General features: G+C 40.6%; 1 protein-coding gene across 1 annotated transcript; it reads left to right on the top strand.

Moving 5' to 3' along the window:
* On the top strand, positions 1-25,141 carry LOC101155432 (serine/threonine-protein phosphatase 6 regulatory ankyrin repeat subunit C). Its single transcript, XM_004070886.4, has 28 exons — positions 1-748; positions 1,337-1,420; positions 1,509-1,587; positions 1,679-1,749; positions 1,928-2,128; positions 2,205-2,292; positions 2,555-2,697; positions 2,808-3,020; positions 3,456-3,534; positions 4,631-4,745; positions 4,865-4,947; positions 5,032-5,149; positions 5,241-5,309; positions 5,405-5,545; positions 6,735-6,797; positions 6,886-6,997; positions 8,759-8,830; positions 8,908-9,109; positions 9,194-9,281; positions 9,411-9,528; positions 10,814-11,033; positions 11,105-11,192; positions 11,290-11,373; positions 12,306-12,451; positions 14,711-14,793; positions 14,873-14,955; positions 15,495-15,586; positions 15,749-25,141. The coding sequence occupies exons 1-28, from the start codon at positions 722-724 to the stop codon at positions 16,018-16,020; spliced, it is 3,234 nt and encodes a 1,077-aa protein (XP_004070934.1). The 5' UTR covers positions 1-721; the 3' UTR covers positions 16,021-25,141.
* Positions 25,142-26,728: the final 1,587 nt, after the last annotated feature.

Raw genomic sequence — 26,728 nt, 5'->3', positions numbered from 1 at the left:
GTTTTATTCCTAATTTGTGACAAAATATTCAGTAAAATATAAAGAATTTCAAACACTCTTTATGTTCATTGAGATTAGAATGAGTACATAACAAGCCTAGCGCCTGGCTAGTGAAATATGTATAATTATATAGTCGGCACTACATACAGCGGTTTAATTAATTAAATGCTCCTATCTTGGTTTAAAAACTCACGTTTCTTGGAAACCAGTTTAGGTGCGTGGCGTGTGGGGTAAAAAGAAAATAAGAAATTGACTTTGGAAATGCGAGTTTTAAAAAGTGCGTTTTTTTGTCACCTGGTCTAACTCAGATTAAAAAAAAAAACTGTATCCGACACTGGATTTCACAGCAACCACAGTTGTTAACTCGACCTCTGCTATCCTCACAGTTTGAATAGAATCAATTGACCTCTAAGATTTGTAGTGTGGTTCTAACCGTTCCCAAAAGGGTTAATGCAGGACTCAACAGCTCGCAGTCGCACGGTGTCAGCACTCAGCACCAGGCAGAGCCGAGCCCGCCACGCCTGTAGGCGGACCAGCGCTGCCGTAGCCAGCATCATCGCATCAGACCCTGGGCACAGACAACAACAGTGACAGATCGGAGCCGCATAACTGTTTGCATCCAGCTATGGGGGCAGTCTGAGTGGTGGATTCAGTAGCGCACCACAGTTTACCTCCAAGTTCAATCCTCATGAAGGAGCTCCGTCCTGGCTGAGTTTGGGAGATGGGAGTCCTCAACATTGCAGACCAGGTACGCTACAATAAAGCGCTCCGTGTTCGCACAGTGGCGCAGTCTATTTGCTGAGAAGGACCTGCTCTAGTGCGTAGCAAACTACGTATTAACCGGACATATGTCTATTCCGTGCGTTTTTTGTAGAGCACAGTGACTAATTTGGATGATATCTGCATCAGTCCGATAGTGTTTCTTTTAATTTTTAATGCTCAACTTTCCTATCTCATCCATATTGGTGGTGTCGCTTGGGGCGTGCTCTGTGTGAGGGCCAGCTCCGTAGCAGCCACGGCTAGCAGAAGCTAAAGCTAGTCTGTTAGCTGACGTAAGTGCTAGGCCCTTAGGCCTCAACCGTGGCTCGGTGTATTTGCTGGATTAAAAAATAGAGAAACGCTTTGAATTTATTAGCGAACACACAAATTGTTTCATTTTTTTGCTGCGTTTCTGAATATTCATGTTTTTCCTCCACAATGTATATAATAAAACGTACAATTTTCTTATTTGACATAGCAGCCTCAGCAACGGTGCCATGGCATTAGGCTAAGGGTATGGTTTTTTTGTGGGGCTAATTACCGTAGCAGTAATTCAGCCTGCATGTCTGCTTTGCAGCCTCCTCTGGTCCAGGCTATCTTCAGTCGTAATGCTGAAGAAGTTCAACTGTTATTGCACAAAACGGAGGATGTCAATGCACTGGTATGTTTAATATATACAAACGAACAACTAAACTGGTGTAGATCATCATTGTAAAGTATTTCCCCCTGATTGCATTTCTGTGTGTTAGGACCAAGAGCGACGCACACCACTTCATGCTGCAGCCTGTGTGGGTGATGTCCATATAATAGACCTCCTCATTGAATCGGGTGAATTTTTGCATCTTTTTAATAACAAAGTTATTGTCTGAGTATCTAATCAATTGCAAAAAATGCTTAAATGTGAAAATGTGTCTTTCAGGTGCCAGTGTAAACGTTAAAGACCAAGTGTGGTTGACCCCTTTGCACAGGGCAGCTGCTTCCAGGAATGAAGTAAGCTTTGGTGTTAATTATTTTTGAGTCTCATGACTCCCCTTTGCGATTATTCCTTTAGGTTTATGGGTGTAATCAGTTATCTAAGATGCTATTTTGCCGCTTGTGTGTATGGGTTATGATTAGGATTTATCAGGAACTTTTAACCCATGATGACGACCTTTGTTTTTCACTCCAGAGGGCAGTGAGTCTGCTGCTGAGGCGCGGCGCTGAGGCAAATGCACGGGACAAATTCTGGCAGACGCCGCTGCACGTTGCGTCTGCCAACCGTGCCACCCGCTGTGCAGAGGCCCTCCTCTCTCATCTGAGCAACTTGAACATAGCAGACCGCACCGGCCGAACTGCCTTGCACCATGCAGCTCAGAGTGGGTTCCAGGAGGTACGCGTTGTAAACAAAAAACCCTAAATTTTCATCATTATTCCTTTATATTATTTATATTTTATTTTTATTACAGATGGTGAAGCTGCTGCTGAACAAAGGGGCGAATTTGAGTGCCATTGATAAGAAAGAAAGACAGCCTATTCATTGTGCTGCTTATTTGGGTAATCAAATTTGAACTTTCCTTCTAGTTGTGTTCCTCGCACAGCTTTATCCTCATAACAGGAAATGATGCCGTTGAGGTTTACCAAGATGGGAAGCACTAACATGGAAGATAATTTGCATTAGTCTAAAGTAGTATTTGCCACCATAATCATCGGTTATATTTTCTGTTGCTCCTTTCTTTTTTTTTACAGCTGTCGTTTCTGTGAAATTGGCTTAAATAGGATGGATATAAAACAAAAGAATACTCTCTGTTCCTCACAGGGCATTTGGAGGTGGTGAAGCTGCTGTTATCTCGCAGCAATGACAAAAGCTGCAAGGATAAGCTGGGCTACACCCCTCTCCATGCTGCTGCTGCAAGTGGTCACATCGAAATTGTAAAATACCTGCTGAGGATGGGAGCAGAGGTGAGAGCCCAGTTTTGTTTTATTTGTTCTTTTCAGTAAAATCAAATCGAGTAGTATATTTCCATGAATCTGACCGTGTCAAATAGAGGCTTGTGTTGTTTTTCGATCAGATTGACGAGCCGAACACATTTGGAAACACTGCGCTCCACATGGCCTGCTACATGGGGCAGGAAGCTGTGGCTACAGAGCTGGTGAACCATGGAGCCAACGTCAACCAGCCCAACAAGTGTGGTTACACCCCTTTGCATCTGGCTGCTGTCTCCACCAATGGCGCCCTTTGTCTCGAGTTGCTGGTCAACAATGGGGCCGATGTCAACCAGCAGGTACAAAATCAGCCTTTTTATTTTATTTTTTTCTTTCTCTCGTCACACTAACTGCTTTCAATGTGGTTAGTGTCAGCAACTTAAATTATTAGATAAAGAAATTAAACTCATTTTAATTTTGGCTTGTTAATAAATAATTTTAACAGATTTCATATGAAGCGAGATGTAAATAAATCCCATAATAGAAGCTGCTACAAGTCGAGAACTAAAGAAAAAAAATCCAGATTAAACAGATTCCTCTTTAATTACCAAAAAAACATAATGTTGCGAGAATATGCAAAAAAGAAAGTGCCTGAATTAATGAGTTTTTTTTTTTCTTGAGAAACTTTTACAATGATGTATTGTGACAGAAAAACAAAATATTTTTTCAGAATGTGTGAGCCATTGAAGTTGCTGCCTGCACTAAGGATGCATTTCGGCTCTTGTCTTTTTCAGAGCAAAGAAGGAAAGAGCCCCCTTCACATGGCAGCCATTCATGGACGCTTCACACGCTCTCAAATCCTCATTCAAAATGGTTAGTATGGTTGCACTTTAAAGACCAACTACGATGAAAATTGTGTTTTTGGTGTGTTTTTTTTTTACACATTTTTGTGGCATTCTTCATATGATGGAGGATATATGTAAAGAAAATTAAGACCAAAATGGAATTTCTGAGTTTCAAATAGTATTGAATCCGGAGATGACTTGCAGACAAATGGATCCATGTGTGTGACGATAACCGCATCACTGCACGTTTTTTTTTTTTTAAGTTCTGCATATGGTGCCTGATTGGAACAATAATAAACACATCATCTTTGCTGATAATTTACTTTTTCTGCTAGTCCTGTGTTCAGACTTCAAGGGGTTCTGGGGGAAACCTTTTATTACTGTTCTCTTTCACTCCCTGCTCCACGCCTCTCACTCCCTCTTGTGCTGCACGCCCTCCCGCTTCTTTCACACAGCACATACACATCCTCATTCTACAACAGAAGTTTCGCAAGGAAGTACGACATATTTACTGCGTTCTAATTATTCATTTCCATTGTATTCATTTCCATTACAAGTTGCGTGCGTTCTTGAGCGCGCTACGCAGAGGATTCTACGGCTCTTGCTGCTTCATCACAGCGGTGATCAAAAATCCCACACCGTCACAGCTCTACTCCAGAGCGGTTTAATAAAGAATCTGTCACTGTTGTTGTGGGGGAAACCTTTTATTACTGTTCCGTCACAGCTCTACATGTACGTCTTCATTTTCCTCGTCTGGGCTGGCATCTAGCTTAAAAGTGAACAGCTTGGATAGCTCCAATATTGATCGTTGGTAATGTCAGTTTGGGGGTGTGAGGGGCCGTAAGCTAGCAGGAATGCATGTAAACAGAAAGCTCCCAGCAATGGGGAGGGGGGCAGGATTGCCCCTCCCCAGCAGTCTTGCCCACAACTCCCTGCATAGACTATGTCCTTGAAAACAACACAGGTTTTTTGATTTTAGTCTAAAAACGACACCCATATAAGTAAAAGTTCACTGGGATTACCTTCAGAGAACATCAAAGGATGATTGGAGTTGGTCTTTAACAAGTAATCATGATGTAAGGAGGGTCAGCTTTCTGCTTAATGTGTGCTTTGTTTTGCTTTAGGTGGGGATATCGATTGTGTGGATAAGTATGGCAATACTCCTCTCCACGTTGCTGCTAAGTATGGCCATGAACTGCTGATCAGCACTCTGATGACCAACGGAGCAGACACAGCCAGGTACCGTCTATGCTCACTGGTGTCGAGTGAAACAGGGCTGGTAAATCTGCTGTAATGCCGTTTGGATTCTTCACATCTCTGTTTCAGTGAATGTTGTTTTTCTTGCTGTTTTTGTGTAGACGTGGGATCCATGGAATGTTCCCTTTGCACTTAGCTGTGCTGTACGGGTTTTCAGACTGTTGTCGCAAGCTACTCTCCTCAGGTTGGTTTTATAGATACCATTTCCCAAATCTCTTGAGCATTACCTTTAATCACTGGCACCTGCTGCTTCCTCATTACTTTACAGGTCAGCTGTATAGTATTGTTTCATCTATGAGTAAAGAGCACGTACTATCAGCTGGGTTTGAAATAAACACCCCTGACAACTTTGGGAGGACCTGTCTACACGCTGCTGCCTCTGGAGGGTACTAAAACTCAATCTCCTAACAAAAAGAAATGTTATTAAGTCATAATATCAGTTTAATTAATGTCTAAATAACAAATGTCTGTCTACAGAAATGTTGAATGTCTGAACTTGCTCTTAAGTAGCGGTGCCGACTTGAATAAGCGGGACATAATGGGAAGGTCAGTTCTTGTATTTATTTATTTTTACCGCGATCAGCTCTCAGTCATCTATTCAGAGTTGCTTTATGTTTTGTGTCTCTGCACTTCCCCTTCAGGACACCGTTGCACTATGCGGCTGCTAATGGGAGGTACCAGTGCACGGTGACCCTGGTTAGCGCTGGCGCTGAGGTCAATGAATCGGACCAGACGGGCTGTACTCCCCTGCACTACTCTGCTGCCTCCCAAGCCTTCGGCAGGTTGGAAAAAGATTCCCACATCTGTTTTGTCATGTTTCAGTTCATCTGAATATTTTTATTAATATTTTAATCAAGAGAAAAAAGGATACGCAAGAAAATAGTTTAAGATGGAACAGCAGCATTCGCTTTATGTGTAATGTCGATTCCGTTTGAGTCAAAATACTGTTGTTGTAAACAGATCCTTATTGTCAATTTGGGCAGTTTACATGAAGCTGGGAGGAAGCAACAACAATGCATGCAAACAGGTGGTGAATGACGGTAGTGTTGGCTTTGTTTCTGCCCCAAATTATACCACAAACGGGGCCTCGTCGGGTTGCTAGTAAAATAGGAGAGGATTTTAATTGACCTGGACTCGTATTCTGTAATTTACTCAAAAACATCACAGCCTTGGCTGAAGTGTAGCTGGTTAGTTGTTGGAATTTAAGCTCCTCTGATGTTGGGTAGTAAAGTGAACTCCTGTGGGGCTGTCATGTTGCTGTAGCTTCCTGTAAAGGGCGTAAACTTCAAGGGTTCAGTGAAGTGTAGTCGGAGAACCCAAATATGAGCTCAACCAGCCCAGATCATGTTCTGTTGTGACTCTTTTCAGCACCATATGCTCCAATTTCAAACTTTTGTCATATATAAAGCACATTGAACTATAAGGCGCAGTAAGCAAGTAAGAGAAAAGTCCATCAGCCAGAATTTATTTACTGCGTTCTCAGTAATTTGCCACTGGGAGTACTCACAATAAGCGAGTACTCCTAGTTTGCAGCATGTAAAGGCAGACTGATGCGGCTAAAACAAACATTATTGTAGATACGCTAATTCCCACCCCTTTTTTGCAGCAAAAAACAAAACAAAACACACAGTCAACGTTGCTCTACTTTAGTCACATTAGCGTATTAACAAGCACCCAACCTTGTTTGCAGCTGACATTTTTACAGCGCTCCATGTTGCTTCGACATCAGTCAACACAACCAGAATGAATCCATATACCGATATACAGGGCGCACTGTCATTTTTATGAAAAAAAATCATACCTGTAAGTGCGACTTACAGTGCAGTTTGAGTGCTGGACACGGTGGCGGCAGTAGCGTGAAACAAAAATCAGCGAATATTGAAACGCGAATAATCAGGGGTACTGTACTGTCATTTCTTTTATGGTCTTTCTCTTTGTTGGGTGACGCTCTTGCATCTTGTTTCTTTGCAGAGTTGAACGTCATTTTTCCGGAAACCATCAAAAAGAGGAGGAGGAAGAAAAAGGGTCTTACTTGTGAGTTTTTGTTTTACCGGTTTTTAACTCGATTTCCTAAGTGTTGTCAGTGGAAAACTCCTTTGTGCTGTTGTATGTCTTTAAATAGCTGCTTGGAGCATCTCTTGGACAGTGGTGCTGATCCATCAATGGTCAATTCAAAAGGTTATAGTGCTGTTCACTATGCAGCTTACCATGGCAACAAGCAGAACCTGGAGCTGGTGAGTTTTCCAATTGAAATAAGTGACAACTCAGTTAAAGCATTTTGGGTTTTGTGTCATCGTTAGTATAGGCTCGGGATTTTCGACCTTCAACACTACAAGAGCCGTTTAGGTCGGATTCATTATAAATAACACCCAGCGAGAGCTGCAAAGTCCCACTTTATTGTTTAGAAATCGACACTATATTTATGTTTTTGTGGCCAATAAGTAATTTATTTATAAACTGTAGCTTTTAAATATTACCGTTATTGGTTTCAGTTTTTTCAATATATAAAAGTTTAATTTGTTTTTTACTTGACAGCAGCTTAATTTAAGTTCCTTTAAAAAAAAAAAAAAGCATTTTGTGTCACAAAAGATCCTCCTGCTTACTTGAAATAAAATGCAAGAAAACCAAGTCAAACTTCAAAACATAGAAAAAAATTTCTATACACGTGATTCCAGATATTTATATTAAGAGCTTTGCTTCTGAACAGCAAATAGACAGTAGCTGCGTTTACGTGGACAAAAGTATTCAGAATAAACGCCTGATCAGAAAAAAATGACGTCACGTAAACACGCCGTTCGGAATACTTTGACCTGACCAGACTCATTCAGATCACAATTTCCTTCCGATCGAGACATGTGGGTTATGCCGATTGTTGATCCGATCGTGGTGCATGTAAACAGTTTATTCTGATTGTGGGTCATTTCTGTGCTGGTGTGACGTCATGCGTAGATGGTACAGCGCTCCAGAGAAGGCTTTGGAGCACGAACAGGACCAGTCGCCTGCTCCGTGTAATGAACCATGTGTCTAAGCAGAGCAGCCGGACTGTAGCTTCATGTTTGTGGGCAGGGGGGGCGTGCTTTGTCACCGTGTGGGGTCCGGAGGACACTTCGGACTACAGTCCATCCGGGTGCTCTGTGTGAGCGAGCTGCTGGATTCAGGAGAACCGTGTCTCCGAGCAGAGGAGCGGCTTTGGGGACGGTGTGTGAGCTAACAGAGGTGGCTTTTGAATGCAGAAAGGCCGCAGAGTCCTGAGAAACCGTGAAAACAATCGCGTGAATTTCCGGCATTGCCAGCACAGATTTTAAGTGCATCCAAGGCTAAAGGTTGTTGGCACGTATTGGCCTAATCCTAACCCTTGTTCCGGGTCTGTTCGGCCATGAATAAAGCACTGACGGTGCAGATTTAGAAAATTATGAGTGAATAGGCCCTTAATAATATTCATAACAATAATAAAAGCACGTTTAGAAAATCGTCTCGCTCTGTGCTTCAGCTTTGTTTGTTTACAACGGGACTGGCTGTTTCTTCTTCTATGGCCGTATTTTACATAGTTCTGCAAATGCCAAACGATGGAAATTGTGGCGTATGTAAATGTTTTTTATAATCGGATAGAGTTTATTTTGGGCCCATGAACAGTTCAATTTTAATCCGATTTAATCCGACATTCTGCACATGTAACTGCAGGTACTGTTGTGTAGTTGTGTGATAAGACGGACCTTTAATATTATTCTAATAATAACTACTCTGACAATAGATAAAACCTTTTACCATAATTTTGACGAGCTTTCTTAAAACTAAACACAAAACCTAATAGACTAAAACAAGCTAACTCATTATTAAGGCTCTTGCTGGTCTCATTGTCATTGATGTTTCTGTTTAGTAATGCATACTAATATGTAGAGCAGTGATTACTCCCTCTTTCAGTTATGTAAAGATAACAAAAAGTTTAAGCTAATAATGAATTTAGGATATTTCTGAAGGCTGTGTCTTACTTTTAGCTTTTGGAAATGTCCTTCAATGCACTTGGAGACATTGAGAGCAGCATTCCTGTCAGCCCCTTGCATCTTGCTGTAAGTCTCACAAATACAGTTAAAATGTTTTTGTTCCTTAAGAGAAGTGAAGTTGCTGACCGGATCTGCCTTTTCAGGCTGATAATGGCCACTGGCAGGCTCTGCGGCTGCTCACAGAGACTGCAGCCTACGTTGACATGCAGGACGCTGCTGGCCGCTCCGTTCTCTACCTGGCTGCCCAGAAAGGCCACGTACGTTGTGTGGAGGTGCTCCTGGCTCAGGGCGCCTCCTGTTTCCTCAATGACAACCGCCTCATGTGGACTCCAATTCACGTTGCAGGTAAAACTCTTAGCAATAGCAGGATTTTACAAGTGCTTTTTTCCCTTTTACTCCTTTCATCTGTATTTAATCGTTTCTCTCCAGCTGCTAATGGTCACTCGGACTGCCTACGCATGATGATTGATTATGGAGAGGAGGGGGATCTCACCAATGTGGCAGATAAATTTGGCCAGTATGTTGTTTCCTTTGAAATACACTGTTTGGTTATTAATCCTCAAAAAAATATTTTATTGCTAGTTTTTAATTTGATCAATGAATGCCCGGGTTAAAGCAGATCTCATTTTGAATTTGTCTCCATCAGGACCCCTTTAATGCTGGCTGTTCTTGGAGGTCACACTGACTGCGTTCGCTTCCTGCTGGAGAGGGCATCTTCACCAGATGCTCAGGACAAGAGGGGCAGCACAGCTTTGCACAGAGCGGTTCGTATAAATGTTGGATATGGCTGTTGCAGGGCTTCAGCAGCACCACTGCTGGATAAAACGACAACATTATTGTGCTGTAGAGCAGCATAACAGTATGCACTTTTAACACCCACACCTTTTTAAAGGGATTTAGCTCTTATAGGAAATTAAATTAGGTTTATGGAAAAAGGACAAAGCAAGCTAGTGAGTTTCTTAAAGACCCGCTCCAGTCATTATTTGATTTATGTAAAAGCGTTTCCAGTTTTCTTGCAATTAGGGTTTTGCCGTTTAACCCTTGTGCTATTCTATGACCCCACCCTTACATTGACGTGTTCTCCCTACCATGACAAAGGCGGATAAAGGTGGAAAGATTTCATGTAATCCATGGACACCAGTGAAGGTCACAAATCATTGAAGAAAAAGGTTCAGCGCACTGTCTAGTGGGTCTAGATGACCCAACTCCCAATGTTAAAGTGCCTAGGATAGCACAAGGGTTACAAGAAAAAGCCTTTCTCGACCTCATTGCGGAGGATGCGGGTGATGAGAGATCAGGTTCATTGATTTTTGAAGAACTGTACAAAAGCGTTGCTGAAATCCTTCAGAGATCAGTCAGACTCTCCCAGTGCGGAGCAGCAGCTGTCCCGCACCGTGGTAGGAGAAAGCCGCTGCTCCTCTGGAACCAGTGGAAGGAGTTTAATAGCAGCAGCAAACACAGTGAAAGAATGAAAAGTAGTAAATTCTAACATCCCCTGATGTTCTCAAATCACTTTTGTTTATATGAACATCTTTTATATAAAGGAATATCTTGAGTTCAAAGATCTCATTAATGTTTTGTTTTTATAAATTGGCCTCGATGAACAAATATTTTGATATAATAATACATTTATGTCTGTGCTATGTCTTTTGAAGTGCTTTATATGTGGTTTATTAAATCTATGTTTTGAAGCTTTAAAAAAAAAAAAGGTTTTTATTTTGTTGTTTTTTTCCTGTTGCTTTTTTCCCATTTTACTGATTCGGAAAATACACACAATAAACGAGGGAACACTAGAATAATGGCAGCTGTTCTTTTGTTTTTTTCATTTTTAGACATGTACATTTTGTTGTCATGAAGCAGCTGACACCTTTTTAGTTTGTTTTTAGTTTACTACAAAGGAAACATTTTTCAAACAAGTATTGGTTTAAGAGATTCTCTAATTCTAGATTTGTAAGTTGAGGAATGAAGTCACATTCTTTTAAATATAAAAAACATTTCTGGACAAATGTTTTAAAGCAGGTTTGTTTTTTGTTTTTTGTCTGCTCACAGGCCGTGTTGGGCCACGATGATTGTGTGACAGCCCTGCTGAAGCACAAAGCTTCTCCGTTATGTCGGGACATCCAGGGTAGGACACCTCTGCACTATGCTGCCTCCAGAGGCCAAACAGAGATATTGTCGAGTCTGATGCAGGCTGCCGTGGCGGCAGATCCACAGGATCAATTGCTGGACAACAAACAATACACCCCCCTACACTGGGCTGCTTATAAAGGTGTGCTCTCATTGTTTGACTTGAATGCTCATCCTCTGTGTCATTATTCATCCTCATGTGTTGATTCTCAGGGCACGAAGACTGTTTGGAGGTTTTACTTGAACTTAAAACATTTATCCATGAAGAGGGAAATCCATTCACCCCCCTGCACTGTGCTCTGTGAGTAATAACCTCCAATATATGCACAAGCTCTAAAAAAAATATAACACGGAGGTGAATTTAAGTAGATTTACTGAGTGAGTGTTTGAAATTGCAGGATGAATGGCCATTGCAGTGCTGCAGAGAGGCTGCTGGAATCTGCCAGAGTCCACGTGATAAACTGTAGAGACGCCAAAGGAAGGTGAGCCTTTGAACGCATCGTTTAGATGCTCCGAGCAGTGTTGATTTGTGACGAATACATTGTAATTTGAGTAAAAAAATAAAGGGCTTGGTATAATATTACAACCTGAGATCTGGGACTTTTTCCTCCTTTTTTTAAATTCCATTTTTAAATTTATATATTTTAGAACCAAAAAATCTGAACAAAGCAGCCATTGTATTGCCTTAATCGCTGATTCAGCATGGAAAATGTGAGCAACGTGATTTATTTTATTTTTTTCTCCACATACTGTACAGTGGTGCACAAAAGTATTTAGTCAGCCACCAATTGTGCAAGTTTTACCACTTAAAAAGATGAGAAGCCTGCAATTTTCATTATAGGGATACCTTAACTACGAGGGACCAAATGAGAGAAAAAAATCCAGAAAATCATATTGTCTGTGTGATTCTTATATCAAATATAAAAACCAACCTTAAAAATTATTAAAATTATTGTGTTACTGTGTTTAAAGACCTACTCCAGTCATGCTGTGATGTATTTTAAAATCATTTCCAGTGGTCTTTTAACTATGATTATGCTGTTAGGCAAGATCCAAAAACCAGAGTTGTTTCTGGGACATAGTTTCTGCAGAGCGGCAGTTGTTCATTAGAGTTGTGGGCAGAACTGTTGGGGTGGAGCACAGCCCTTGGTCAACATTAACTTTGTTTTTCAGCGCACAAGAAGCAAATTTAATGCAACCTGCTGAAGGAACAGTTCACTCTCAGTTGTGTTAACACTAATGGAGGGGTTGCGTTTAAGGCCCTACTCCACCTTTTGTCACTATGGCCCTAAGCAGAAGTTAAAACCCACTTCATATCCTAAATGGTCTTCAGGGGTTTATAAAAAGTCTGAAATGTTTCCTGTAGAAACCTGTAGCAGCCCTGCAAACGTGTTGTGCTGTCTCTGCTGCTCAGGTCCCCGCTGCATGCTGCTGCCTTTGCAGAAGATGTTGCAGGACTTCAGCTGGTGCTTCGTCATGGAGCAGAGATCAATGCAGTGGACAACAGTGGGCGCTCAGCTCTGATGGTAGCTGCTGACAAAGGACACAGCGGCACTGTGGGTATGTACAAAACATCCCTGAAGTCATCAGACATTACTGTGGTGTTTTTTTTTTTTTTTCTTTCCAAATATTAAAAAGTGATTTTAAAAAGGGTCCAAATTTCAAATATTAGAAACCAGAAATAAAACTAGCAGCTTTTTCTTACTTGGTGACCTTGGCAGGTTTAAGGCCCGTACACACCAGGACGAATATTCGCCAGCCGTTATTCGCCAGCGTTTTTCGCCACGTTTTTTGTGTTCAAACCCAGGCGATTTTCGCTGACGATGAGCCGAGCGAACATGCAATTTCATTCCCTGACATTAGATGGCGCTTAATGTAAACAGAAATACTCCTGTACACAAGGTGGCGCTGCGCAACTTTACGATTCTTAAAGTCGCTTTTCACTCAGAAGAAGAGAGCAAGTATTTACGCGCTTGTCAGAATCAAACAAAGAAAACATGAATATTTCAAGCACCAGTAGCTCCAACTGGTGCTTGGTTCGGGAAAATTTTAGAATGTCCGTCATTATTTCTTCGCGGCAGTGTAGACGCTACTTGACGTCTATCTTCTTCGCTGGTATGTGTGCTCAGAAAGGCAGTTTTGTGTTTGAGCGCCCCCAAGTTGTGTTTTACTGTAACTTCAGAAGCTCCAGACACGTGTGCAAAAGCGGCGTTCTCATTGGTCGAATAGATTTCAACGCGAGGCGTCGGAAAAAAAAAACGAACCCGAGGCGTTTTTTTTTTTAACGCTTTGACGCGTGGCGTTTTTTCGCGTCGGTGTGCACACTCTCATTGGTGCCCTTTGTTTAGTCACGAGGCGTTAAACGTCGGCGAAAATCGCCGGCGAAATTCGTCCCGGTGTGAACGGGCCTTTAGACATTTGAAAGACCCTTTGTCCATTTGTCATCACTGTCAAGCTGCATTCACACCAGAGGAGATTTGTGCGTAAGGGGCATCAAGTTTCAATATTAAGTCAATGTACAGACGCGATCTGAGGTCCTGCAGTTCGATTTGGGTGTCAGGCGCAGCGAGGTTGACATGGCAATCAGCGACTCCGCTTTGGACACGTGACGTTTTCGGTGAAACGATCAAATGGTTGAAAAAATAAATCCAATATGGCTGTTTGATGCAAGGATTTTCGTCCTGAACTTCCATCCATTTTCTCAACCCGTTGAGGTCCCGGGTTGCCAGAGGTTGTCCCGGTTACTGCTGAGCGAAGCCGCTATACACCCTGGACAGGACGCCAACGATCGAGCCCGCTACAACGGACCCTGGGCGGCGATGTTCGCTAGCTCCAGCTCCATGGGTCTGTGACAGGTTGGCTACCAGTCCAGGGTGTACCCCGCCTTCCCCCAACAGTGACCGGGACAGTTTCCGGCAACTCAGCGTAGCGAGCGAGCAGAGAAAGGGGATCGAGCGAGCACTGCTGCCTGGTGTCTGGCAGTCGGACCCTAGTCAGCGGCGCTCACTATGCTGGCCTGCAGCGGGTTGGTTGCCTGGCAGACAGAGCAGGTGGCGTCATAGCGATCGCTTCAGCTCCATAGGCTGATGATGTTTTTATTTTCATCGAGAGAATAGTAAAGAGATCCTCTCGGGTTAATGCTCAAACTGGGCCACAGACAGACAGATGTAACGTGTAAAATGGCTTTAACCCAGGTGAAGCTCTCACTGCTGGAGTGAAGTGCACTGAAAGAGACTCTGAAGGATCTGCTGAACCCACACACGGTAACGTGCTTGCCAGCGCCTCTGTAGAGCTCTCCAAAACATATAAACCCAAGCTACTCGCTCAACTTCATCCATGTTTGCCATGATGTGGCAACAAATGTAATCCATAGGAACAACAGGAGCAGACGTCGAGTAGTAAATTTGACGCCCAGCAAAAAGAGGCGGCCGGTGGGAATTTGACGCTTGAATCACGTCCGGACTGAGTGCAGCATAACATTGATGTGGATTCTTTAACTGTAAAGTTGCCATTTTCAAATGGAGAAACTAATTATCTTAACTGGAATCCCAATCATTGTGACAGAAACACTCTGAGGCAACTAATGATGCCTGCAAGTATAATAAATCAAATCAATATTGATTTATAGGACTTTTTTTTTTTTTTAACACAATGTAGCAAACAACAAAGACAACCTTACACCCTTTGAACTCATTGGGGCAAACATTGGGCATTAGGCTCAGTAAAGCAAACTAAGTCTGTTTAGTATTAATATTAAAAAAAATTGTTTTTAATATTAATGTAAAAAGTGTTGTTTATAATTTGTGTTTTGCTGCACAGCCATCCTTCTTCATCGCGCCAAGGCTGACCTGACACTACTGGATGAGAACAAAAACACTGCCCTGCACTTGGCTTGCAGCAAGGTACAGGAGGCCATTGTTGGATTCTGAAGATGCCACTGAGGGACGGAGTCTGACAGATGTTTCTTGTTGTGTTCCTCAGGCCCATGAGATGTGTGCGTTGCTGATTCTGGGAGAGATTCACAGTCCCACTCTTATAAATGCCACCAACAGTGCTCTGCAAATGTGAGAACATCACAATATTTTTGAATGTACAACATTGTGGGGATTTTCAGGACTAAGAAGGGAAAAAAGTTATTTTAGTTAAAAGTAATGCAATTATTAGAGCTTAACATCTTCCTTAAATGCTAATCAAGTTCCTTTTAACTTCTGGATTAATTCAGATATCATTTAGGGCCTCTGTATCTTCTGAGGTGGAAAGAACTCAATTCACTGCTAATAAATACAAATAAACAATAAAATAAATGAACATGTTTAGAATAAACATTTTATCTGCTCAGGATTCCATTAGTATGACTATTTTATGTTATCACATTTGGTCTTTTTAAGATAATTTTGAGTAAACCCCTTGACTTTATAATGTTTTTTTCTGCATTTGAGATGTTCTAGAAGTCATTCATCCAAATATTTTTTTTCCCAACAAACGTTTAAGGTCCATTTCCACTAAACCTTTGTTTTCCTGCACAGTCTGTTTACATGCAGATCTGGAAATGCACTTTAATATTTGGTTAATTGAGCATTCAGCACCCTCCTTCTTTGCCCAGGCCCCTCCATCTTGCAGCGCGTAATGGCTTGGCTACGGTGGTGCAGGCGTTGCTCAGTAGAGGAGCCACGGTTCTGGCTGTGGATGAGGAAGGTGAGGTTCTGTTTGGGTTCCACATGCTGACAGTGCTCTTTTTTAATTTAATTGTAAATAATCATTTGAATGAATTAAATATCACCTTGTTTGAGTTGCTTTTGGTCAGCTTTTTTATTTTGACCTTTGGTTAACCTCTTGACGTCTGTTTTCATCAACCAGGCCACACGCCGGCCCTGGCCTGTGCGCCCAACAAGGATGTGGCTGACTGCCTGGCCCTGATCCTTTCTACCATGAAGCCTTTCTCGCAGCGGGACCCTTCCTCCTGCTCTTGCTCCTCCCCCACCGTCTCTTCCTCGCCGGGTCTCAACTTGCTGAAGCACTGCGGCATTACCGCCGCCTGCTCCCCCCTGCCCAGCAACGGCCTCCACAACGGTTACGTCAAAGACCACCATGGTACACCGGTCGGCCTGGATGGGTGTCTGTCTGAGTGAGGTTCCCCTGACCGCCGCCAGCCAGCTTTTATCGTCGCCAACAGGGGGCGACAACTTTCAACATGTTCCAGAGGACCAGGGCAGCACCCAGCCACACATCTGTTTCCTCTGTATGTACGTGTTTGTGCATCCGTGTGTGTGTGAGCGTTCGGTCTTCTCTTGAGGTGCAGTCAAACCTAATATGCAATTAGATCCCTTTCCTCCATCTCCTAGTAGTGCTTAATATATCCAGGCAAATTGCTCTACAAGGTCACTCAGATTGGACGAGGCATTTGAAGAAAATACTTAACAATCCGGCCGCCTCTAAACCATGTAACCCTTTAAAAACCATGCCGACACACTTTATATAACCAAAATCCAATAGCATGAAGGTGTCTGTTTCAACCGTCTTCATATCATTCAGCAGAAGAGTCATATCATGTTTATAGTCAGTAGTGGTGACCTTGTAGAGGAACGTGCTGCCTTCCCAAAAAGAATGATCAAAGATGTTTGTGTTTATTTTCTTTTTTTTCTTTTTTCATGTGTGTATGAAGGAACCACACAAGGGAAAATCTAAACTTTTGCGGTAGAGTGCAATGCTTGTTGTGGTACAGGACAAGCAGTCTGAAATTTGGAAAAAAGCATCTCAAAGTTGTTCATTTAATAATGTTCTTTCAAAGATGCAGCTTAGAATTGTTTGGCATTTTAGGATCATTTGGAAACGCTGCTCATATATATATAATAGTTTTTTTGTTTTGTTTTTTGTTTCACATTTCTTCTCTAGAAAAGAAAACCACATTAGGGTCAGCACTGTAACATCTTTTAATGCTGACCTAATTTTTTTTGTTTTACTCTTTAAGATGCTTAATGAGTGTTTAGAATGTTTCTAAGCATATAAGTTATGACCAAAGTTGATCAACACTACTATGGCTATAAATTATTTATTTGAGATGAACTGTACTGTGTAAAGAGAGACAATAGATCTTGAAATACCTCGTCAACATGTTTAGCAGCTGCTTCATCTTCACCCAGGGTCCGTAGGTTAATGTTCTCTTTTTGTAGAGGAGAGCACCTGTAGGATAGCGACTGACTGAGGCCTTGTTTTATTTCTAGATGAAGGCTTTACTAGTAATATCTGCCAACAACACCTCATCCAAACGTCATATATCTGAGCACATAAAAGAACAAGCCATTTCAATTTATTTCCCATGTTTTTAACAGTGTTTCTTTCTTTTGGGGAAAAAAAAAGTTTTCTGATCTTAAATGGCCTGATTATTTAAAGAGAGCGATCCGTTTTTTTTTTTTTTGGTCTATTTTTTATTTTTTATTTTTTTTATTAGGCACCAATGACGTGTTTGCATTTTTGAAGTTTATCTGACTATTCTGATTTTAGGCTCGCACTAATGGAGTATTTTTGGGAGCTGGCTTAGTCTTAACTGAATTGTTTGTACTGCAGCTACTCGGCGGTGAGCTTAGGTCAGTTTGAACATTTATCGTTGTCTGCCATTTTCATCGGACAGTTTTCAAGCAATACTTTCAGTTGGCCTTTTGGGTTTTTATTTTTTAAAGTGTTATTGAAAAGACAATCACTGTCACAAGGGCTTTTGTTTCCCTGGAATGTGTTTGGTCCCCCCCCTTATTGTTTCATGAAAAATTAACCTGAAATTGACTCTAACGGCTCTCTGCGTGCCAGGCATTTTCTGTCAGTGTCGACACGAACACACTGAACCGCCTTGATGGCACCTAATGAAATGCCTTTTGACCCATGCCTTCTTTTAAAGCATCATTTCTGTTAATGTTTGATAGCAAGGGATGACGAGCCCTGACACGGATTTATTTTTATTTTGTTGCCCCCTATTTAATAGTTAGTAATGTTGCACCACCGTTTGGAGTTATGGGAGGGATGATTGTTTTGGTTTATTAGGGAATTGATATTCCTAATATAATTAAATAGGGCTAAGAGGACAAGGAGAGGGAACATTGTTTAGGCTAATACCCAATTCATTTTTTTCCCCCTCTTTAATTTCTGGAAAAGCATAAATCTAAATATTAATTTTTCTTACTGTTTGTTGTCATATTGACTCATTTCCTTGTTCTGAGCATACTGAAGATGATTGTATTGGACCACTAGAGCTGTTTGTGACTTTTACATGTTATATCTAGGCTGTTTAATTGAGTCTTTCTTTCCTTTTTAACTTGATGGTGGCATCACGCTGAGTCAGATTTTCATTTGGGTTAGATCTTCATGCCCTCGGGGCAATGAAGCGGCACAAATGTACACATCAGTTGACTTGATGGCGGTTGAGGACCTAGGCGAGGCTGTTTTGCTAAATACTCCTACAAAAAAAGAAATGAGGCTTTCACTTGATTATGTTTGCGTGTTTGTTTTTTCAAACTGATTATAATCTCCTTGAGTTTGTGACGTAAATGTCAACTGGGCGTTTAATTTGAACTTGGCGATTAAGTGAAATGAAATGGAACTAATTGGTAAGCTTAAACCTTGGTTAACTTAATTAACTTTCACTAGAAGAATAGTTGTATAAATAGCGGGGACTGGAACATACCTGTTTTGTAATCTCAGGATCTGCACAAAAGCAGCAGGGAGAATTTAATAATCCACTCAGATCCCTGCATCATGATTACGTCAACGGTTTGATTTTTGTTTTTGAAGGAACTTTCTATCATTTCAATCTTTGAACTCTGATTCCACAGCACTTAATTAGATAGTCAAGCAGGCACTTTAGTACATTCAGGTTCTAAGTGTGCAAAATATAGCATATTAAATGTATGTGCTTGTGTTTACATGCATGAGTGTTGCTGCGGCATTCAGGAGGGCAAGAGTTGCAAAATAGAAGAAAAAGCTGCAACAGAGTTGTACTCCAGTAGTGCGTTTGGAAAAAAAAGTGTTTGTGTTGTTTTGTTTCTGGGCAAGCATCCCAAAAAGTGGCAAAGGTTTGGCTTTTGAGCCACTTGTTAATTTGGATTTGGCCTGAATTTCATCGTTGGTTTAGAAATAAATAGAAGACACCAGAAAGGCTCTAATAACTAATGTTTGATAGTTTTCCTGCCATCTGTTAGGTGCTGTTCAACAAACCTGTTTAGACAGATTTTCATATGATATCCTTATTTGTTCAGGAAATTGAGCCGTTTGCCCTCTTGATTTTACTGAATCTTGTTAGTATTCCTTTAAACCCTCTTTTTCGTTTTGTCTTTGAATGCACCACTGCTCGTGCATTGAGCTGGAGTTCCAGCAGTGATGCAACTACTGTTAAAACAAGTGGAGTATACATGGAGTGCGTCTGGAGTCGAGCAATGAAAAGGTCTAATTGTAGCAATATCGTGTGTGTGTATAAAAGTGTGCAGCACAAAAATTGCACTGCCATTCACTTAGGCCAATTCAGTAAATCATAGCAGAAATGCCAATGGAAGATTCTAAGTGCGGGTTTTAAATGTCATAAACTTTGGTCACAATTGAGGCCTGTTTGCCAAAATGTCTCGAGGGAGGAAACTCTCTTTTAGGAAAGCAGCAATGGATTTATGCATATGTTCAAGCAGTTTACAGTCTGACCATCAAATCTGAGCCATGAATTCTGACTGAAATGAATGTACGGTCAGTTTAGAGCAGAACAGTTGGCTTTCTCCCGATCTGAAGCTGTTGCTCTTGATTTGTCTTGAAAAGGATAGGATTATTAAGGTAGCATGTAGTACTTATTATAAAGTATGTGTAGTAGTCTTCCTGCATTGAAGATCTAAATGTTTGTTTTTTTTCTTCCCCCTCTTTTTCTGGCATTATGTAGACCTGCTGTCAAGAAGGATCACTACTTTCTTTCTTTATTCACCGACTTTTGTAAAGCTAAGCCTAAAAGGCAGAGGAGAAAAAAAATCTGATGAATTTCACGTCCACGCTCATCCATTCCAATTGTGATTGCCTTACAGTACGGAAACACTAGAGGGACAGAAAGGTCTACAATAGATATGATCACACATACAAGTAAACAGCCTATATTTGACGAGATGCACCTAAGCTACACCCATTTAGTGCCATAGAAACCTTGATTTGCCTTTAGACGTGAATCATATTTATTAGGTCATCCACACATTTAGATGTAGGCAGGTTTATTACAGGTCTGGAGTTGCATGTCTTCACCAATTTGTGTCAAACGTAAACTTATATGGACGACTGCATGGAATATACTAGTACTCAAATCGAAGTGTTCTGTTGTACTGTAGATGTTTATTTTCCAAACAATTGGGCATTTTTGAAGGAAAATAGTGTTTGTAGTCCCTTTTTGTATTGGCAAAGCAATCTGTTGGTTGGTTTATAATGTATGCATTACAAAGGAGGAAAAAAAAAGGATTTGCTGTCCTAAAAAAGCATGCTATATATACACATACATACACAATAGGATTGATTTGCCTCAATAGATGTCTTGATTCTTACTTGAAATAAATGGCGAATTTCAATTTCAACTCTGATCTACTGTTGAGCCTTTTGCCTTAAACGCCGAAATAAAAAATGACACCCTGAGAGCACCTGATAGGTAACATCAGCTGTAGTTATGCTACTTGCTTTGATTGCTTAAAAAAATTGGCTATGTTAGATCTTTCGGACATTTTTTTTAGGTGTCGAGAAGCACACAAATCCAGTGAGGTAGCACATAACTCCTAAGATTGCCACGGTGAAGAGATTGCTCTGAAAAGTTGGGATATTGCCATATTTTTTTCCACTGTGAATGAATGAATTGAGAATTCACTCTTAAACAATCAACTATGGCTTCTCTGTGGTCCAGAGTCAAACGATACTGGGAATTTAAAGCGGTGTACCTCAAGGAGATCTTTGGACAGGAAGGATGCTTGTACAGCTATGCCAACAAAGACTTTAAAAAGAAGAAACCAATAAAAAAAAATCTTGTGATCCATCTTGTGGATAGTGTAATACTGCTTAAACCAGCCTAAATCAGATGTTTATTAGTGTTGAAAGATGTCTCACGTTTCCTACCTTACATGGGGGCAGTCGGCTGCACCTTGTACTTTTTCTTGGACCTGCGGTTATACCTCATTAGTGAACTTTTGTGTGACGATGTTTGATCCTAAGTGAAAGGTTCTTGTGTTTAACAATGCCAGTCATGTACGTTACTCCTCCTTTTAGCATTTGTGTGTCTGAGTGGGACTTTTCAACATGTGCATGTCATTTCACACCACTCAACACCCTACAGTCAGCCGATATAGTCTCTGGTGAAAGGCAGACACAGCAGAGAAAATTCATTGGCAATCGAAGGTAGCTAATAAAAAAAATTACCTCCTGTAAGTTAAAAAAAAAAAGTATTTTACTATACCTGAATACTTGGTTATCAATTCCCCCCCCCCGTACCAACATGACCTGTGTAATATCAAGCACAGTGGTGGTTTGGTGCCTTTTATTTATTACTACCGAAAGGTACGGTCTTCCATTTGTATGTCCCAAAAAGCCTTATCTTGATGATTTGAAAAAAAAGACGCTATGGGTTCAAACTCCCTCTGAGCATTGTTAATTCAAATTCCATGTGATCTGAGCAAAAAAAAAAAAAAGCTACGTTTGCATCCGTCTTTGCTTTTATCGTGTATTTCCGGTGTCTCTGCGCCCCCTTTAGGGTGCCAGAAGGAACTACACCTCACTGACGGGATCTTTGGGGCACATTAACAGTGAACGAATGGGGATCTGGAGTTTGAAAGCACAAATCTAAAGCAGCTGGCACCTTGGGACTATCTGAAGCAAATGATAAAGGAGAAAAGAAAAACAGACCAAAACGGAGCAAAGATGGGAAGAAAACGTGTCACTTCTTGGTGCAAACACTGAGGCTTGAATTGTCACTGCAGAGAGACCATTGTCTGGAATTCTAGCGTCGCTTCTGATTGTTTTTAACTCTCGGGTGGCGCCACACTGCGTACCAAGTTCCAAAATGAGGCGGTACTTCCGTTGATTATCAAATTTCGGGAACTTTTTGTTGTGGCTGTGGTGGATAAAAAAAAAAGATTGTGGAAATTGTTTGTTTTTACGTAGATTAGACTGACTACAAGTAGGATTGCAGTAGTAGCTGTGTGCAGTGTTAACAGTGTGACCATTATATAGAATAAAGTAATATTTGTTGTCTTACCACATTAAGGCATCCTCTTTGTCAAGTTGACGTCGTTTGAACTAGATTACAAGTGCAATAACGCTTTTTTGTTTCTCATCGCTTCCTCAGTGGAATACCTATTATTATTCAAAATGACCTTTCTCAACACCAAAAGTCACTCATCTGTAGCAAGTGCAGAAGCGGAAGCGATCCTCACGTTTGCATTCAGACAGGTGGCGCTAATTACTTTTTTTTTCTGTGTGTGTGTGTGATAGTCTGTTTAGAAAACTGTGATTGAACTTTAATAGCTGCCTGCATAGACACGAGACCGTGCACAAGCTGACGGGTTGGAGTAGGTGCTTTATTTTTTTGAGAGTGGACTTTAAAGATGTAGTCTGAATTTTGGTTTTCTAGCTAGTTCCTTTGCATGTGTAGTTGTGTATATGCATTCTCTCTTAAAATGAAATGTTTTTCTCAAGAATATTTAGACCTGCTGTCAGTAATATGAGGAATACAGGAAAAAGAAAATGCCTTATATTGTTTTCCATGTTGAGCATTAGGGGTTTCTTTTTTTTTCCGTGGCCCTCCCTTTTTCAGTGTGTAGCCTAAAGCTTGTACAGTTAAGAGACTCATGAGATTTATAACTGCTGTATAGCCTGTGTGTTTTCAGAATTTGTAACCTGGAGGCCCTGTGATTGTGATTTTAGAAAAACAAAACAAAAAAAACACCAACATTCCCCTCGAAAGTGCCGTTTGTTTTCACCAGCAGAAGATGTTTTATCGGGGAGCGCGCGCTTGGGGGTGGGAATGCATTCACGTTAAGGAAATCAAAATGTGCGAGACACTTGGCAGTGTTTACCGTTGAACCGAATCACTTTTCAAGTATTCGTGGAGCTGAAATGAGGCGGCAGTTTGTGACGGTGCACCTTACTGACGTGCTCCTCCTTTGAGTCCATCGTGGGCGTAGTCTCTCACTGAGAATTCATGACTTTAAAGCAGAGCCATATCGGAGAATTTGCTAGTTGAAGCCCCCATGAATGTGCTATTAGTAATAGCCTCCTATAGAAACGGATGTAAAGTTCATGTTCTGTGACATTTTTGGAAGTTTAACCCTTTCATGTCCTTATTTATTTCATTATCATTTCTTTTGGCCTGCTTCGCTGATGTCACCCCGTTTTGCGCTTGAAGCAGACATAGATCTGCTGCTGAGACACCCTAAATTCATTGACACAGGGGGGGAAGAAAAGGGATAATAATGAATCTTCTGTTTAAGTTGAATGATAAGAGCTTCTATCATGAGTTGGGGGGGGCTCCAAATCAGGGCATGTGATGAGAAACAATCAAAAAAGTAAAAAAAAAAAAGTCACACTGCACCTTTTGTAAAATAAGGCAGGGAAGTAAAAATAAAAAAATGTTGGCTCGTCCACTCAACATTCCAAAGTCGATTTCATTTTCCACAGTCCTGTCCCTCTGTTTGAGGAATATGTTGCTTTGCTGGTGAATGAAGTGTGTCAATGACAGGGTTCCCTATTTAACCTAACGCCGATTACCTCATTTACAAGTCTGCAAATGTACTATTCTACTGTGTTTGTAAAGGAGTCAATGCCATCACCAGCAGCGCGGTTGAAAGACCTGTGATCACAACAGGACCAATGACGTTAGAACTATACAAACATGACCATTCGAAGAATACATGGTTTAAGGCCCGACGGGCCTCAAAGACTTCTTCAGTTTAGAAACCACCACAGCTTGCTGTTCCAGTCTGCAATGATGGCCACCAAGGTTGGCAAATTTTGGAGATTGCAACCTATTAGCAATTGTTGCTTTCTTTCCGGAACAAAGTGGCATAAACTAGGACTGGAATAGCAACTGTTTGCACTAGCATGGTTCAGAAGAGACCTGGTGGATCACACGGTTATCTACGACATCTTATCATAACTTGCTGTTTTTAGTAGCATTTCTCCTACCTCTTTGTTTTTGCAGCCTTGAGTATTGTTTCACCACATGATCAGATATTTTCTTTCTTTCTCCAAAGTCTGTTCACAGTGCAGGAAAAACAGATATATCAGTAGGAATTGTAGTAATACAAAAAGTGTACTTGGTTGTGCTATATGTGTATCTGTCCATGTGGCGTTTAAAAAAAAAAATATTTGAGAAGCATTTATATAACTAAATACCACTGGAATGTCAAGCCAGATAATGTTTTGATGCAGGTTATGGTAGTCTCCCCTTTAACATTCAGTGGTGGGTGGTCAGAGAAACCATCACTTGGAAATTCAAAGAACCACACACTGGCTTTTTTTTTTTAAATTTTGTTTTAATTTATATCCTCTGTTTATTGGTTTCACTTGTGCATATATTTTTCTGTTAAGCCCTATAGTATCAAATGATCCCAACGTTTACGGCTACATGTTGGGCAGCCAGTGATCGCTCTGCAGTTGTAATGTCACACGTTTTCACGAGGAAGAGAGTCAAAGTGGCGTTTGTATCGAGGGTGAGTTTGAGCCGTTTGCCTTTAAATCCATTTTCATCCACTCGGAACCAAATTCTAGCTACGCAGGCGTCTGTCTTCACACTGCCTAGACATTTCATGTTGCGTTTTTGAAAACAAAGGGGTACAGGACAAGGGGGCAGGTTTGAGGTTTCCTGAGCAGGGCCCCTCCCGTTCAACCTTCACCCCATCTCAAAGACAGAATGGAACCCCCCCCGCTCCTCGTCACCCACCCGTCGTCTCACCCAAACCTCAAGCCATTCATGTTTCAGTTTTGTTTTTTTCAACAATGCAATCCTGAAAGCACTTTGCCTTGTTATTCCTTTGTGTGAACATGTGAATGATGATTTGTTACAGAATTGTTAAATATGTAAAAGATCATTCACTGTTTTGGAAAAACCTACATCTGTCTTTCTGACATTAAAAGAAAAAAAAACAATTTAGTGACATTAAACCTGAATCTATTTTATAAAATGTTTGCTGCAGCCAATTGGTGTTGTCATTCAGTATTGTGGCTTAGGGTTGTTTGTGTTCAATAAAGTGCTATTGCTAAATATGTTTTCTGTCCTTTTTTTTCTTTTAGGCACTTTAATAACTCCAATGAAATAATAAGCAAAGCTTTAAAAAGTGAAAGTCATTGGTTATTTTTGTAGAAATGAACGTAGAACCCAAAGAATGCGTTTTGTTTCACACCAAAGACTAATATGTAACTAAAAATAAGCAACAAAAACCTTTAATATCTGCATCACTTAAGTTTTCAGATGCCACACTGCATTTGCTCATACTTTTAATATGTAATGCTATTTTTAATATTTTTTTTTTCATCATAAAAATCTACTGGTATGGAATAGCAGATGCCTCAAATGTACAAAAAAATTTAGTATTGCATACTTCACTTAGAACAAATGGTGAGATAATACAATGTATACATAAAAAAATGACAATTTCAAGCAGCCTTTAATGTGTTTTTTATTTTTTAACTCTTGTTCTGAGATGTAGGTACTCCCAGTTGCTGCTAACAACTGATTGACCTACTTTGGGTTGGCCTATGGAATAGGGCAACTACAGAGTGGTGTTTTACAAAACTAAATCCCAGTATTTGTTGAAGATAATTTCTTTTTCCATTTCCAAATTGAAGGCTAAGATTATTACTTTATAACAATAAATGTCAGAGATGGGCTAAAAAAGTCAATGTCCCAAGAAGACAGCCTAAGGACACCTTTTCTTCTCATTTGCACTATTTTTTTTTTTTTTTTTTTTTACAGATTTGCAGTTGATGTTTGCAGGGCAATAAGACCAGCAGTTGTCTTGGCAAACAGCTAATCACAATTAAGAAAAATATGAGATTCTGCAACCAGAGATAATTCTCCACAGGATTTAACCTGTAAAGATGGCCAAACCGCCGCTCACTGTAGATGGATGTTACTTTCTGAATTTGGAAGTGGGAAGAGTCGAATACCTTGCTGACAATTCTGCCTTCAAGTCAATCAAAGTGTTAAATTTAGGGAACAATTTTGGGTGTGATTTTTATTTTTTTATGCAGGAGTGACTAATGCAGCAACAATGTTGGACTTGCAACAAACGCTGGATGAAAAATGGGACGCCATTACACAGGAGTGTGTAACCAAACTGGGGACCGGTGGCGACTGAGGCTGTTGTAGCTGACTACTGAGGTTCCTGTTTATTAAATTAATTGTTTTCTGTCTTTTGACATTTCAATCATTCAAATCACCAGCAGCAGAATTTAGAAAAATGTTCATGGTCTGGAACCCACACTCTGTATTTACAATGGCTCACATGTTCCTTTCTGCTGTTTCCTTTGGGTAAAGAATCATGAAAAGTTTTGTTAAAGTTTACTATGTATGCAGGGCATAATGTTATTAACATGATAAAAAAAATATGTCAGAAAATGTTCCATTACTTCATGAAAAAGGCAGATGAACAAAGAAAGTACAGTAACTGACATTTCCAAGATAGAAAAAAGTTTAAAAACAAAAAGAAATATCTTCAATTATTTCTATCAAATTAAACTACACAAAACAAAATAAAAATAATATACTGTAAAAACTAAAATATTTCCTGGGAAAAAAGTTTTTATTGTGTGTCAAAATCCTTAGAATGTAATCGCTTTCTGGTTTTCTAA

The sequence above is a fragment of the Oryzias latipes genome, chromosome 7, assembly GCF_002234675.1.
Source record: "Oryzias latipes chromosome 7, ASM223467v1".
Taxonomy (NCBI): Eukaryota; Metazoa; Chordata; class Actinopteri; order Beloniformes; family Adrianichthyidae; genus Oryzias; species Oryzias latipes.
This window is presented reverse-complemented; position numbering and strand designations above follow the sequence as displayed.

What these genes read in the sequence shown, in the direction of transcription:
- LOC101155432 (XM_004070886.4), top strand. Translation starts at nt 722, where the DNA reads ATGGGAGTCCTCAACATTGCAGACCAG. An exon ending in CTCAGAGTGGGTTCCAGGAG is followed by an intron (nt 2,129 to 2,204) that starts GTACGCGTTGTA and finishes TTTTTATTACAG; the next exon opens with ATGGTGAAGCTGCTGCTGAA. An exon ending in CACGCTGCTGCCTCTGGAGG is followed by an intron (nt 5,150 to 5,240) that starts GTACTAAAACTC and finishes GTCTGTCTACAG; the next exon opens with AAATGTTGAATGTCTGAACT.